The sequence below is a fragment of the Dermacentor albipictus genome, chromosome 2 (genome assembly GCF_038994185.2).
Source record: "Dermacentor albipictus isolate Rhodes 1998 colony chromosome 2, USDA_Dalb.pri_finalv2, whole genome shotgun sequence".
Taxonomy (NCBI): domain Eukaryota; kingdom Metazoa; phylum Arthropoda; class Arachnida; order Ixodida; family Ixodidae; genus Dermacentor; species Dermacentor albipictus.
The window spans coordinates 196728937-196745531 of NC_091822.1; the positions used below are offsets into that span (position 1 = coordinate 196728937).

The window sequence follows — 16595 nt, forward strand, 5'->3', positions numbered from 1 at the left end:
GCTCCTCCAGCTAGCCTCTACTGAGAGCCTGCTATTCTTTGCTTGCTATCGATTTTATTGTGGCCGATAGTTTCATCTGGCCGGTTGTACTCGGCTGTGGATGGTGCAAGCAAGCAGGAGCTTAGAACGACAGAAAGCTGAGCTAGTTGGTAAGGGTTCACTATGAATCCTTACGAGTTCCTTAGGAGTTACCGTCAATTTTTCTATGCGCAGCAGACGCCTGTTCCTGCGACCTTGCCAGGCCTCTGTTTCAGACTACTTTACATGTACTGCAACAGCTGTCCTAACTTGCTTCAAGAGTGCCACCTCCTTCCGCTCTACACTCGTACCTGCCCTTAAACAACGGAATGCTCACCGTAGTAACAACCAAGACGTGTTGCAAGCGAGAAAGGCCTGCACCGCAGTCCTGCTATGTCCTGGTTCACATGCGCCTGCCCAGTTTGAAAAGGCCCTTACAGCGAACGTTCTCTTTGAGATACTTTTGTGCTCACCACCATTTCAGGAGGCAGCATCACCACGGAGCCTGCTCCGTGTGACAAGGGAACGATACACTTTTTTGTCGTGAATGCCAATGCACACCCAATTATACTTGTTCAAGGCAAGGCAATAGGTAAAGCTTCAGATCTTGTTGCTCCCATCGTGGCTTCTCTTGTATCGAAGGCAAAACACCGCGTGTTACCTCGCCGCCTAATAACACGCTTTGGGGAAATTTTTACTTCGGGGCCAGCTTTCCCACCTTGAACTGGAATCTACAAGTACAGAAGCACTGCTTCAGGAATACGGTTCCTGTCTTGCGCCATCAGCAGACGAGATTGGCTGTACGACATGGCTCGAGCACCGCGTCGACGCAGAAGGTCGTTGGCCCGCAAGCCACAACTCCGCCGTGTGGCACCGTCCGAGCGTTGAGCAATACAAGAACATGAGCACGCTATGCTTGACCGAAGCACCATCTTCGAGTCATCTAGCCCTTGTTCGTCACCGGCAGCACTCGTCAAAAAAAAAGACGGGGCAGTTTAGTCTAGCGTGGATTACAGCGCCACTTGAAGATGTGTACCCCTCACTGCGCCTCGGCGATACCTTTGAAGGGGGGTTTGTTATCGCACGACACTAAGTCTCCTGTCTGGCTATTAGCAGATGCCAATGAACACGAAAGACTCAGAGAAGATCGCCTTTGTTACCCTGTCGGACAGTACCAATTCAACCGTCTGCCTTTCCGCCTGTCGAACGCCCCAGATGCGTTCTAGCGTCTTATGGACAGAGCTTTATTTGGGCATCTTAAGATGAAACTTTAGTTCGTGCCCAACTACGTCGCGGCCTATTCAAATACATGCAAAACGTAAAAACTTTTCTCTGAGATAACCCCTGGACCGACTTTAATGAAATTTGTTGCATTTGAGAAGGTTAAATTCTAGTGACTATACTGGAAGCGGAATTGCGATTTAGGGCCTGAATTTTGTCAGATTTTCAACAATTCGAAAGTTTGAAAAAAAAGCACGAACTTTATAAATTATAATTCTGTATCAAAACACATGTCGCGGTTCTGTAAATGGCATCTAGTCGAACATTCAAAGCGGACAGATTTGACATGTCATTTTATATCTTACGTGAATTCGTTACGTTGTGTACAGGGGTTCTGCAAAAGCTGTATTTTCATATTACTAAATTTTTTAAGATTCATGTGTAACATGCCGACTTTGTCTGCTTTAGATGTACTATTATACGCAATTTTCATAATTGTGATATCATTTTTCATTGCCGAGTTACGGCGTTGTGAACTTGATAGTTTCCTTATTAAAATTTCCGATTTTAGCCACTATTTAATAAAAAATTTATGACCTAAATCAACAATTCGAAACTAACAGTCACTATATATATATTAGGTTTTTCTTTAAATGGAACAAACATCGCCAAATTTGGCGCAGGGCTTGCCGATAAAAACGAATTCTCCTTTTACATGTATTTATATTCGAGCGCCCGAGATAAAGCTTCCCCTTAAGTGGACTGTGACTCTAGCTCAATAATATGTGAACGATGTTATTGTGCATGCCGCCATATTTCAAGGACACGAACGTCGGTTGCGCTTGGTCTTAGAGGCCTTACGCACATACGGGCGTACATAGATAGTCGGCCCATACCCAGTGGCACAGGTTATTTGCGTCAGGAAATCCGCAGATGGCGCAGCGAGGGCAAGAGCGTATTGAGAACAACCCAACTCGAGCCGAACGAGACCGCAGTTGAATGGACCCACGCACTATTACAAGGTCTTTGATTTAAAGTGGCAACAGAAGAGTGAGCCGTGGAAGGGGACATACAATGGACAAGGTTAGGTTAGAGGAAGCGGTTAGATTAGAAGGAGTATCTAGGAACACTCGGGGAGAGATGTTGGTAGAATTGGCGGTACGGAATAAGCTGCGAATAATGAACATCTTCAGGAAATGTTGGAACAAATATTTGACCTGGAAAAGCCCTAATGGTGAACAAGAAATGAAATTGATTTAATACTTTCTGCCGATTCCAGCATAGTGAAGGATGTAGAAGTGTTAGGTAGGGTAAAGGTGCAGTGATCACAGGTTAGTGAGGGCTAGGATTCACCTCAGTTTGAAGAGAGAAAAAGTAAAATTGGTCAATAAGAAACAGGCCCACCTAGACGCAGTAAGGGGAAAAGCAGACCAATTCAGGATAGCACTTGCAAACAAATATGCATCTTAAAACAGAGAGATGAAGATGGCATAGAAGCAATGAATGAAACCGTAGCTAAGCTGGCTTCAGAAGCAGCAGTTGAAGTGGGAGGCAAGGCACCAAAGCAACCAGTAGGGAAGCTCTCCCAAGTAACAAAGGACCTAATAAAGAAACGCCAAAGAATCAAAGTGTCCAACTCAAGAGATAAGATAGAATTCGCGGAACTGTCAAAGCTGATCAACAAGGAGAAAAATAATATTAGAAACTATAACGTGAGAAAGACTGAAGAAGCTGCAAGAAGTGGACGCAGCCTGAAATCAGTGAGAAAAAGACTTGGCATAGGACAAACCAAGATGTATGCACTGAAAGATAAGCAAGGTAATATGATCAGCAATCTCGAAGACATAGTAAAAGCAGCAGAAGAATTCTATTATACGTTTCAGAGGCTCTTTCTATAACTAGCGATGAAGTGAGAAGGGCATTGGAAGACATGAAACGGGGGAAAGCGGCAGGAGAAGATGGCCTACCAGTCGATTTAATCAAAGGTGGTGTAGACATAATGCTTGAAAAACTAGTGGCCCTTTATGTGAACTGTCTATCGACTTCAAGGGTCCCAGAGAACTGGAACAATGCCAACATTATACTAATCCACAAAAAGGGAGACGTTAAAGAATTAAAAAATTATAGGCCCATTAGCTTACTTCCAATATATAAGATATTCACCAAGACAATCTCCAATAGAATAACTGCAACAGTGAACTTAAGTCAACTAAGGGAACAGGCAGGTTTCAGGAAGGGATACTATATAATGGACCACATTCATGTCATCAATCAGGTAATTGACAAATCCGCAGAGTACAATCAGCCTCTCTGTATGGCTTTTATCGATTATGAAAATGCATTTGATTCAGTCGACATACCAGCAGTCATAGATGCATTACGTAAGCAAGGAGTAGAGGACGCTTACGTAAGTATCTTGGAAAGTATATACAGAGATTGCACAGCCACCTTACTTCTGCCCAAGAAAAGTAGGAAGATACCTATAAAGAAAGGGGTCAGACAAGACGACACAATCTCTCCAATGATATTCACTGCGTGCTTGGAAGAAGTATTCAAGCTATTAAACTGAGAAGGCTTAGGAGTAAGGATCAACGGCGAATAACTCAGCAACCTTCGATTTCCGGATGAGATTGTCCTGTTCAGCAATACTGGGGACGAGTTACAACAAATGATTGAGGATCTTAACAGACAGAGTATGAGAGTGGGGTATAAGATTAATATGCAGAAGACAAAGATAATAATCAATAGCCGTGCAAGGGAACAAGAGTTCAGGATCGCCAATCAGCCTCTAGAGTCCGTGAAGGAGTACGTTTACCTATCAATCACTCACAGGGGACCCTGATCATGAGAAAGAAATTCACAGAAGAATAAAAATGGGTGGGAGCGCATTTGGCGGAAATTGTCAGATCCTGACTGGAAGCTTACCATTATCATTAAAAAGAAATGTGTACAATCAATGCATTCTACCAGTGCTGACATATGAGGCTGAAACTTGGAGACTGACAAAGAAGCTCGAAAACAAGAACTGCGCAAAGAGCGATGGAACGAAGAATGTTATGCATAACGTTCAGAGACAATAAGAGAGCGGTGTGGGTGAGAGAACAAACGGGGATAGCCGATAAGTAAGGGGAGCCTAGCCTTTGATGCAAAGCAGCGCTTCTCGAGAGGTGCAGTGGTGTCATGGTTCAATGTAGTTCTACGCACCTTCTTCTGGGGCACACATTGTTTAATTTAATTAAGGTAGAAGTCATGTACGATGACTATCCAAACCATTTTTTTTACTCGCTGCTTGTTAGTGGTTGCTCTGCGAAATAGGCGAGATAAACGACAAATACTGGGTTGACTCGGCGAAGAATGCTACGCATTGAAATGAAACAAATTGATGATCCGTGGCTTCTGATCGCTCTTCAAAAGCTTTGTGTAGGACGACGTCACGGCGGCCGACGAAGGTCATCATGATTGACCATGGTTGACCCTGGATCACGACTGATCAGGTGAAAGGATAAAGTTGCACGGAGAATGGTTTGGTTAACAAGAACGACCAGTTGTCGGAATGTATGCATGAAAAAAATGAAAACACAAATTCGAAGGTTTTAGGTTTGGTCCCCACCAGCGAAAAGTTACATATACCTTCGTCCACTGTTATTCCCTTTTTTTTCATTACTCTCTAGGTTTTAATTTCACCACAGCTATTCACCCCTATGCTTTCCTTTGTTTCATTGCCTGCTGGCTTTATGTGGTTGTTATTAACAAAAACCGCGCCCCTCTGTTTCTGTTGTCCTCGTTTACATATTTGAGAAGCTGATGCGCTTCTTAAAAACATTTTTTTTTTAAATCAAGTCGACATACATTTTGTGTGTCTGTGTGTGCGTGTGTGAAGAGCGAAAAAAGAGGGAGAGTATTTGCCGAGATATACACGTCTCAAGTTTACCGCTGTGCCTTTATTGGTCACTGAAACTTGCGCCACAACATCCAGCCTGGTCAGCACGGAACAATAAACGCGCGAATGTGCAGCTACTGACCCTGCAGCTTCTGACCACGTGCAGCTACTGACATTCACACTGTCTCGAACAAAAAAATGAACACTCCACAGTCAAGACATCTAACAGAGGACAAAATCACGAACGGTGTCAGCTGCACGTTCGACTAACAAGTAAGGGTGAAATTAAAAAAAAAAAGATGTCATATGTACATAAGTATATGGACACACTCTCCAACACATATTCGTAACTTGGGCGAAATGGCAAGACACATCACAAGTCACGACAATTCGAAGCAAAGGAAATCCAACATTCCTGTAAGTATACACGAAGAGCGAACGCTCTTTCTGGGCATGCAAATCGCCGCTACAAGCTGCGCACTCGTTAAAGGGGATCCACGTGTTGTAGATTCGGTTGCTGCTGGTCGGATATATGACGGCAGAAACCATAAAAGGCTACGTATTCATTCCAATCGGTGACATTTATCAGCGACTATACTGACGTCCTTTAGAGCGCATCTAGTGTCACCACTGACTAACGGCCCTGCCTTCATCTAGGGAATAATTGCGTCGAATTTCTTGCGATGTTGCCTTGACAAACATCTGGCGCCATTATCTATGTGAGTTCCCTAATGAACGTTGTGCCACCATGGAAATAACTGGATGTGCGGTGCTCGTCTCTAAATGGTTTCGCTTAAAACATTTCCGAACAAGTAAAGCTTTCTTAGAACGAAATTATCAGAAAAAGTATTCTTTTACCCGGAACACGCCTTTCTTATTGTTGACTCACAATTAAAACAACAAGTAAGCGTCGAAAACAAAGTCAGATTATTGAAACTGAAGCATACTGAGCGTAGACCTTGTAGTCTTTCTTCCGCTTTAGGGGCTAGCCGGTACCGTTCACGCGTTGTGTAATTGTACAAGTTTTTATTGTTTTATAAGAGGAACATTATATACCAATAAAGAAGAAACTTCATTTTACACACTACTTTATTCAATAATTCGGTATTGTTATAGACGGAACGCCTGTTAACCAGACGAGACTTCCAAGGTTCCTGGCTTTGAGAGGAAGATTCCAATCCGAAGCCGCCATATCCCGGCGTTTCCGCGCATAAAACAGCAAAGCAGCGCCAATTCTCCCTCTGGTAGTATCGTAAACCGAACTCTGCGAACAACAATGTGACTCTTGTACGGTCATAAATAACCTGCCATTCACAAATGCCGGACTGGATGTGTTAGGTAGCCATTACTGACTATCTTATCGATTTGTCAAGCGATGGGGTGCCTCTTTTCACCACCCCAATATATCTTGTCTTATCGGCTGTCAGCGTTTGCTGGGAATCCTTAAATTCCATTTTGTTCAATCTTCACTCACTCATCTTAATTGATGAAAATTTTGTATTCTGTTTTGTAGGCGTGAAACTGCCATTGACAGCTCTGTAGGAACCAAAAGCCAGGCCGCATGGGACAATACACAATAACAAACGCATACATGAATCGCGGTGACTCACAAATGTGCAGTTATGGTATACTATATAATGTGTAACTGCACAAAACGCACTAATATAGCGGCAAAGTGAAAACTCTTGAAGTTGGAAAGTCGCGCTCTGGTAACAGGACTGAATTTCAAGTTCAAGGCAGCGCTACGCCGGGTATTTTAATGAGAACTTCCAGTAATTTTCCAAGCAGTGCAGTAGAGAAAAAACAAAATGTATCTTCTTTCTCACAATACAGCATTCCCACCGGCGGACCTCAGAGATTGTGTAACAATAACGATTTCTTTATTATATGAATTAAAGAAAATGTTGCCATTTTTAGATAACGCCGACAACTTCTCACAGAGTAAGCAAGAAAAAGAAACAAGCAAAAGAGTCAAACAATAGGCACACATATACAGTTCAATAGACAATTAGATAAACACAGAGGCAATGTCAAGTTCACAGATTTACAATTCCATATGCGTATAACTTCACTCCGCTTAAGCACAAATTCATACAAAAACAGAACTTTATAAGCGCAGTATGGTCACAACATGAATCAACACAAGTACACTAACGCAATCACATCACTAACAAGCTTACAAACCACAAATATGCAGTCAAACATGCAAAACCTCTACAGTGTAAGCACGTATAAGAAGTTGTAAGACATATTCACTATTCAACATTTTTTATTTCTATAACAAAATGAAGCAGTGCAATGTTTCCAAAATCTGGTCTAGCCCATATCCGAAGGCCACTTGTAGGTCTCGCGGAACATTGACAATCAGCCAAATTCTGGCGCCAAGTGTACAACAAAGTTAGAGCAGCGGGATAGCTTTATTGCAAACGAATTACTTCAGATAAGAACGTACGCGAATTGCAAATTATCTTAGTAACTGTCCAAACTTGTATTAGTGGACGCGGACCTGATCGTAGAACAACTCATTATTTTTTTTAGAACTTTTAAAGCTATACACAAACGCTCTTCTTTTTAAGGTTTCTTAATGGTAAGGGCCAAATTTGTGGGGGGGGGGGGGGGGGGGGGCTTGTGGCCCATGATTAAAGAGCACTAGAGCAACGCAATGGTCTAAAATAGCAATAATTGAAAATGAATAAATTATGACTTACTTAGTGATCATCGCAAAATGTCTGATGCCTGCCGGCGTGAAAACTCTTCGGTAGAAAGTCGGAAACACTTCCAATGTCATGACATTTTGACGCCATTGTCCTTGTGTCGAGTGCCGCGTATATATATATATATATATATATATATATATATATATATATATATATATATATATATATATATATATATATATATATATATATATATATATATATATCTTTATATATATATATAAAGATGTGTGTGTGTGTGTGTGTGTGTGTGTGTGTGTGTGTGTGTGTGTGTGTGTGTGAGCGATCGGCGCTGCGATTTATGCCGACTTTGACAAACATCATTATAATAGGCGCCGTTAGCTTATGCCTGTCCGAATGGACAAAAAAAAAGAAAACAGAAAGGTAGGGTTTGGCAAGTGCACAAAGCGATGCTACTTGTCAAGACACGAACGTCACCAGTAATTAACCTACGTACTTCTGATGTTTCCTGTCCCGCTTTAATGTCCCGTAATGAACGTTCCAATGGTCTGTAACACGGTTACCACGCGTTAACGCACTACATGTCTTCATTTTCTGAGGCTAGTAAAATCACGCTATCTACCAATACATCGGCGTTGGTCGAATCCTGCTTTTCGATTGTGTTTCCCTAGTTCCGCGTGTCAGTTAGAATGGTCGTAATATATAGAATTCAACACCGTTTAGCGTTGTGTTTCGTTTTCGCCCTCGCCATTGCAGTTTCTCAAGCCCAGAGGTTGGAACTGGTAGGTCATTGCGCATTTGGTCATGGCGATGTGTGCGGAATACCTGCAGCCACTCTGCCGATTTATTATGCCTTGAGAAGACAAAAAAAAAAAAAGCTAAGGAAGTTCTCAACATTTATCAACATTTAAGCTGACCGCCGGTCACTTCGGAGTCGCCGGGTGAGTAAAGTTACAGTACAAGTTTCCTGGTGAACTCGGGAAACAACGTTCGGTTCCTTTACGTTGAAAGTGCGCAGGCGTCAAGCAGTAACAACAGCACGACACCCTGCAGAAAGAAACGACCACTGGTCCCTGTTTGATGTCGTCCTCTTGTGACTGCTTCACTCTACACGCACTTGTTACACAAAGGAATGCCAACTAGCCCAGTGCGTCAAGTTTCGCTTCCTGTTTCCACTGGAAGGATTTGGAACGTGTCAGAAAAAGAAAGACCGGCGCTCAGTGGTACTCACTTGCCGGGTCCGAGCACGTATCCGACGAGGACTGCAGAGAGGATAGCTACAAGCCCGCAGACCACGCATGCGCTGTCAACTCCTCGAATGTGCGCTGCGCTTACGGCGCCAGCAGCACCGCAAGGGCAAGTCAGGGCTCAGTCCGTGCCGCCCAGCTGTGAAGCGGCGAGTGATGCATTGGCGAGCAGGCGTGCGAAAGAGAAAGCGAGAATGAGCGACGTCATGGACGCGAGGGCGAGAGAGAGAGAGGCGCCTGAAGAAGAACAAAAAAGAGGGAGGGAGAGATACGAGAGGCGGGTAGGTGGCACCCTCAAAGAGTTTTTTCCCGCGTCAAATGTCTCATACGAAGTGTGATAAGGCTCCTCTCTTTTGTCTGATGAGAGCAGATAACGACGAACAAAACTGAGGGTCCGTCTGCACCTCAAAAGTAATGAGAGACAACATTGTTTCCGCGGCCTCGCACCAAGCGCGGGCTTATTACTGCTAAGCCGGGAGAGCAGGGAAAAGAAGGCGACACGATATTGGCCTAAGGCAAGCGCAGTCACGAGGAACAGGAGGATCCAGTGGCACGCTTGTGCTCTCGAGTACCGAGGGAGCGTCCGCGACGGCAGAGAAATAAAACTCGCAGAAAATAAATCGACTTGCTGCTGCTTACTAGGGTGAACGGATGAGTTATATTTTGGTCAAGCTGAATCATTTCCGGCTAAGCTACGCGTTGAGAAAAAATAACGGTCTTACCAACCTAAGGCTTGTGCATAACTAACAAATACATAATGACGACAGAAGAACCAGGCGCGTTTATTTTGGTGATGAACGAAGGTAAGTTTGACGATAAACTGCGAGTTTACACTGAGCGAAAGGAACCAATGAAATACGTTATATGCTTTCTGGCATAAACCAACAGACAAGCAATAACCAGTACGTCGTACCGACGAAATGTTATTGCACCTATTCCAGCGTGACGATGGTTCACTCTATGCTTCACCACACATGATGATAGGACGAAATCACGGTTCCCCTTTTCTCAACGGAGTTGTGCAATTTGGATTTTAAACGCAACCAAGTACCGCTGTCCCGAACAAAAATGAGACACGGCTGCTGAGCTGACCGTAAGGATGGCCACACAAACATATATCAGCTCTTTCTGCGAAGATTTTAGGTAATGTTTAAAAAATCCCCTGTGGCAGATAGCCCGATACAAGTTCTCGAGCTGGTCTAATCGAAGAGGCGGCCATCACTTGCACGGGAACTCGAACGGCATAGGCTACTAATCAACAAAAAATCTACTAATTAAACTTTGAACTAGTTACGTTACGTCACATACTGCAATTTACAAATTGTCGCTCGCGAGACTGCAAGGCATAATTACTAAACAAGCATTTTGAGGATGACTAAACGTTCGAGATATGTGCCATCAAACTTGCTGTAAAGATTCACTTCGTTCCACTTACTTTTTAAAAAAAGAAACGCCGTTTTATGTATGTATTCTTTTGCAAAGTTCGGGAATTAATATTTCGGAAGTAGTGTCATCATAATAATTTGTTTCAGTTGGATCTACCTTGCGAACTCCCAGGCTACAATTTGTGAATTGCACTATGCGCTATAAGGTAATTAGTTGTAACTTAATCACTGAATTTTTGTTCATTAGTCAATTACGCATTTCGATTTCGATGTGAAATGTTTTATTGTTCTGCCTAGTCTTAGCACGACACCATTGCTGAGCATTGCGATTTTGCACTATTCGACGCTCATCGTGTTCACGCTGCTCTCCGGGAGTCTGCAGAGTCAGGCAGATATGCATTTTTTTTTTCGGTTCAATTTTTTTTTCTTACTGACACGAAAAATCCCGACCGACCAGAGGCTAACAGCTTCCCTGTAAAACATCCAAGTATGTTTAAGTTCGAACGCACCCACTGCTAAAGACTCGAGATCTCTAGCTTGCACAGTGCTGCAACCTGCAACCGATGTCTCAAACGGACGTGCAGGGGTTCGTGGTGGTGCCATACGTACTGAGTTTCGCATTTATACCGTTGTGCGAATGATGGTTCATCGACACGAACGCGTCTGGCATGATCTGCTGTAATGTTGTGTGGCGTGTGACGCACCCGAATCCTTTAATGGCGGTAACTACGAATGTACTACGTACCAGCGCTGTGTGTGTGTCTGCCTTCCTGCTTTTCGTGCGCGTATACATCTCTATACGCCTCCAGGTATAGTTATCGCGTAACGAAACACATGATAATCTCGGTCTGCTCCTAGAGAAACTTTCTTCTTTCAACGAACTTACCCAGTTCCACCGCCTGGCTCGGAGGACTTTCCCACCCCCACACCCGGGGCTGAGCCGAGCGGAGGTGGTGCTGTTCAGACAATTGCAAACTGGTTCTTTACCCACCCCAGTATTAATGACTTATCTATACCCTAAATTACATGTGAGTGATGTGTGCCGCGTGTGCCAGCGGGAGAGGGCCACCCTGACGCACATCCTATGGGATTGCACCAAGTTCCCCAATGAGGCTTCGACAAGTACAACGATTGTACAACGACAAGTACAACAAAGCCAAACCTGGGCCGTCCAGCAGGTCTCGGCGGCTCTTGAAAGACAAAGGCCGAGCGAAACCGACGGAACGTTGCCCCACAGGACGACCAACCGCGGGAATGACACGCGCTGGAGTTGAGTAGAGACCACCCGCTGAGAAGACGTCAGGGCCCGCGTCACGGCGCCATTTAGTCATGGTGTCGTTCTGCAGGCGACTACATGAAGTTCTCTCTCTCTCTCTCCTTTTCTTATCTCTTTCATTTTCTGTTTTGATATAAACAACCAAGTAAGTGTCTCAACGAAATACGCCAAGGCATATATACATTTTCCCCACCGCTATGAAACCGTTGCAACTCGTACATCGGTTTCGATGTCCTCGATGTTTGTAGCGAGCAACAACATTCAGCTACCTGCTTGCTGTATGTAAACCAAAACGTTGGCTGTGGTAGGCTAGTCAGTGGTAGGCTTCTAGTCTGTGTTTGGTTTAATAAGCGCATGCATTAAGCATTAGGAATACTGCACGTTACAAAACGAAACCGCCATCCATGCACGCATGTAGGCAGTTTCCAGTTTACGTTCAAGTTTCATGCATACAAAATTAAAGGAAAACAGATGACACCGACACATGACACCCGTATAATTGACATGTCTTCAAAACATGGTAAATGACATCGTACGTGCTTCAGTTGTGTGCCAAGTCATTTGACACACTGACTAGAAAAGAGTAAAAAATAATGTTCAAATAGGACGTTAGTTCTCCAGAAACATGGCACCCTATACGAAAATACAGCTTCACGCATACCTACACTACATGAAATATATGTCTACATCTAAGACATTCCTTCGCTGACACCTAATATGGACAAACACGCATCTGGTGGCCTTTTTCGACAGATAAAATCAGAGAAAAAAAGAATCCTTGGCTGTTTCTATACCGAGACATGCCAAGTCTGCCCGTGCTAGCCACTGTCACGGGAGAACTCAGGCTCCCTCTGCGAAAGAAAAGGAAGTGTCCACCTTCTCACAGCGGAACGGCATCGATACATATTCGTGAACGCATGCTGAAGCGTATGCTTGCAGTCACACCTGCTCTTTGCTAGTTTTCTCGTTAATCAAAAAAGAACACATAGAATAAAAGAGTCTGATAGAGAATTAGCAACACTGTGTTGGACGTGTAGAATGTCAGCGGTGGCGCGTGACGCAGTAGTGAATTGCAGTAAGCGCTCAATCACTTTTAGCTCCAACAAACTTGAAGCGAAGCTGTGCGTTTATAGTGGAACTAGCAGCGTACTCTCTCACTGCCGTAGCCTAATAAAACAAAGCCGAATGTGGCATCTCTTTCCCGCTTAAGACAAACATTACGCCCCGCTGGACTGTTTGAATAGTTTATCTGAAAGTGATAGTTCCTTCTGTGCATAGAAACCTTAATTGCGGGGTGAGCCGCAAAATGAAAGCTCGAATGTACAAACGCAACAGAGGGGCTGCGAGAGACTCTGGAGTAGATTTGACCAGAGAGCTCGGTACACGAGCGTTTCTGCCTTCCGTCTCCATAGCAACACGTCCGAGATCGAACCCGCTACCACACGGTCAGAAGTAGAACACCGTGGTCACTGGTCCACCACGGCTGATCCGCCATAACGCCTTCATTATCGGTATTAAATATATAAGTACGTGCCACTGAGCAGCACTGCACTACATGCACAGTTTAGCCGTCACAAAGGATATTTGTACTCAACATATTGCATTTATATAAAGCATGGCTTTTCATACTTTCGTCTGTTGTGTCGCCAAGGAAACCGAGTGCTTCTAACACGATGTCCGAGGACGACACCACCCGTGCGCACGTCGACTGCGATTCCTAGTGTTAACGAGCACAATAATTCACATTCATTCAATCACACTTAACGGTGTCAAAAAATGGTGCGTCATCGACGCTCCAGGTATGCATTCGAGTTTGCACGCGGTTAATGGCTGGACCCGCAAACGCACAAGCGAGGCAGCATTCATTCAATATACGTATACTTTGCGCGGCGAGATGATGCTGTGCTGTACGTTGCCCTATCGCCGCCAGCACTCACGCACGCGGTCGGAAATTAGAAACGCTGCGCAATGCCCGACGTCGATGTCGCGAAGCTCGGGGCAAAAACAAAAGAGCCTCCGTTTTCATGTTCAATGTGCACGCGTGCATGCATGTTGCTTGCGTGTTAACTGGTCACCGTTGCTAATGCAACAAGGACATCGTGAAAGCGAAGAAGGACGCAAAAAGGAAAACACGGCCCTTGCGCACCCGTACTTAGATTACCACAGAGGGAAATCTGGCGCTACAATCATTGAACCACCGAGAGAAGTCATGGCTAGTACGTCGATCTTGTTTGTTTTTTTTTCTCACAATTTAGCACGGCTGTCTTCATAGAGCACACTGCATGCAGCTTCATACATTTCTTGTGCGTCAATAATAGAGTTTCGAGAATCTTAAATATGCCCGCCACTAGGTATGGATTACATTTGGGCAGTAACATATTCGATATGTTAAACAGTTATTTCTATCTTTGATGTTACAAAAGCAGTAGGATTGTAGAAATTAGAGCCTGAATTAGGTAGGTCATAAGCACAGTAAGAATTTACAATCTCTCTCTATCTCTCTCTCTCTATCACTCCCCCATCTCCCTCCCCGTGTGTAGGGTAGCAAACTGGACGAAGTCTACTTAACCTTTATGTCTTTCCTTCCTCCCATCTGTCTCTCTATCTCTGTACGATTGCAAATGAGACTAACACAGCAGGCCAGGCGGTTGTAAAAAGTCAAAAGTGCGAAGCTTAGACGAATATGTACGGCACATCAATTTCATAGTGGATGAATGGATGCATTGCCGAAATACGCAGGTTAGCAGCATATTTCCCTTTGGTAATTTTGAGTATTAAACTGTAATGCTCACAACTGCACACCGACATGGCGTTGCTTCATGGTAGCCCTGTGAGGCACTGTCCAGCCGTTTATATATGTATATATCGCTGAAGGAGGGCAGAGTAGGTTTCTTCGAAAGTACAACATATGAAAGTAAGAGGGATGCTAAGTATAACGCACGCGTTTTAACCATAGTCGGCCCAGACCTATGGTCCACGAAACACTCCTGGTTTTCTTTCAACCTTTTTCGTTTTTTGTAACGCCTGCCGTGAAAAATCAAAAGATAAGGAAAATATAATAACAGCCAATACGCAGCTACAGCCCTCCAGTCAGTCGTAGTGTTCTTTTCTTTTTTGTACACTGTTTCCCACCGTGAAACACTATAATTCCATCGCGCACGTACAGGGAAAGTGGTTTCAAGGGCTTTGACCCAAGTTTTCTTTGTCAAGTGCTGTCTGCCAAGCCGTAAGCAAACGTGGCTCAACATTAACAACAGCCTTATCTCGTCCATTATCTTCCCGCTTTGTCCTGCTGTGATAGAGCAGTGACACACGTGTAATGTTTTTTTTTTCTCGAGTTAAGTGGCAAGTGGTATAATGCAGGCACATAGATAATGGTGTATACCGCATCCAAACCTCAGCGACGCCACCGAAGCTTGCTGGACGTTGAGTATACGTTGAGTATGTGTACATAAATACAAGCGCACGGGGCCAAGAGAACATCGGTACTCGGCTTGTCACGATTCCCCGGAGGAGGCAGAGTTGACGAGAATCCCGAGTCTCCATTTTCGCTGCATTCGACCCAGCCGCTGCGTGCGCCCCCTAGACGCTGACCGGAGGTGGACTGGGCGCCAGGGCACTGGCGTCCTTCTTGAAGTCGCATTCCTGGTCACGCCAGGGCGTGGTTAACAGCCGAAGCCGCTGCGATGCGATGAGGAGAAATAAGTGACAGAGATTGAAAGTGAAGCAGATATGTTCTACCAACAGAACAGCACACCAGTGCAACTGTGCATGCAAAAACGGGACACTTGCTCTGGATAACCCTCCACGTGCGTATACAAACCTTTTGTCAATTATCCGTAGTTGAAAGTGCCCAGAGGACTATTACAGATAGCGCATGCTTTTTGGAGCATTTTGGCGGCTGCAGGTATTTCGAAGCAGGTCGAAAACACAAGACACATTGTTCTCAGTGTGCTCTAGCCGTCTTCTCACGCTGCTCATCCTTCAAACAGGTAAAATGTGAATCAAATGAAATCTGCAGGAAAACACTAACCACTTTAACAAGTAAAACACGAACACACCACAAGGGCAATGAATAAACTACAACTCTAAAACACCGCGTATACAAATGGCGTTTTTTACCACGTTTTTACCCTGCAAGCGAATGGATCTAATTGCAGGATGATACAACACATCTCTAACAAGTCAGAAGAAGTAATTAGGCTTCTGCGTAGAGTTACCAACAGGCATAAGGGGATAGGAGAACACAGTGCCATAAGATTGGTACATGCATTCCCCTTTTGCCACTTCTCGTACGTGGCTGGCATGCTACAGTGGACACAGGCTGACAAGAACAAGCTAAACGCCTTAATCAGACGACTTATAAAGACTGCACTAGGACTTCCCATCAGCACGGCTAACGATAGCTTATTGCGCCTAGGGCTGCATAACACACTAGAAGAGATAGCTGAGGCTCAGCAGGTGGCCCACCAGGAGAGACTAATGGGGACACGACCTGGGAGGGCGCTACTTGAAGAAATTGGCGTAGAAATTAACGACCACACCAACGAAGGAGAATTACTAACACAATTGCAAGCGGGACTACGAGAAACAATAAAGACGACCCCGTTCCCTAGGAACATGCACCCGACACATAACCTCGAGAGACGAAAGGCAAGGGCGAAGGCACTCCTTCAAGACATAGATCAACATAAGCAGCAGGCGGTGTTCGTTGACGCTGCCTGGGTTAAAAATAAGGATGCATATACCTCTGTTGTTGTAGACACTCAAGGTAACATACGGGATGCCATCACCGTCTATACCAAGGACCCAACAGTAGCAGAACAAGTAGCAATCGCCTTAGCCATTCGGGCTAATCGGTGGACACATATATACAGCGACTCTAGAACA

At 44.5% G+C, this 16595-nt stretch overlaps 1 protein-coding gene across 1 annotated transcript in view; it reads right to left on the minus strand.

Annotated features, from left to right (window-relative positions):
- Nucleotides 1–9162: 9162 nt before the first annotated feature.
- The window catches only part of DAT (Sodium-dependent dopamine transporter), a 97209-nt gene continuing 89776 nt past the window's right edge, over nt 9163–16595 (minus strand). The window contains exon 13 of the mRNA XM_065427591.1: nt 9163–15386. Coding sequence (XP_065283663.1) covers nt 15288–15386 — 99 coding nt within the window. The 3' untranslated portion in view covers nt 9163–15287. The remainder of the gene's footprint in view (nt 15387–16595) is intronic.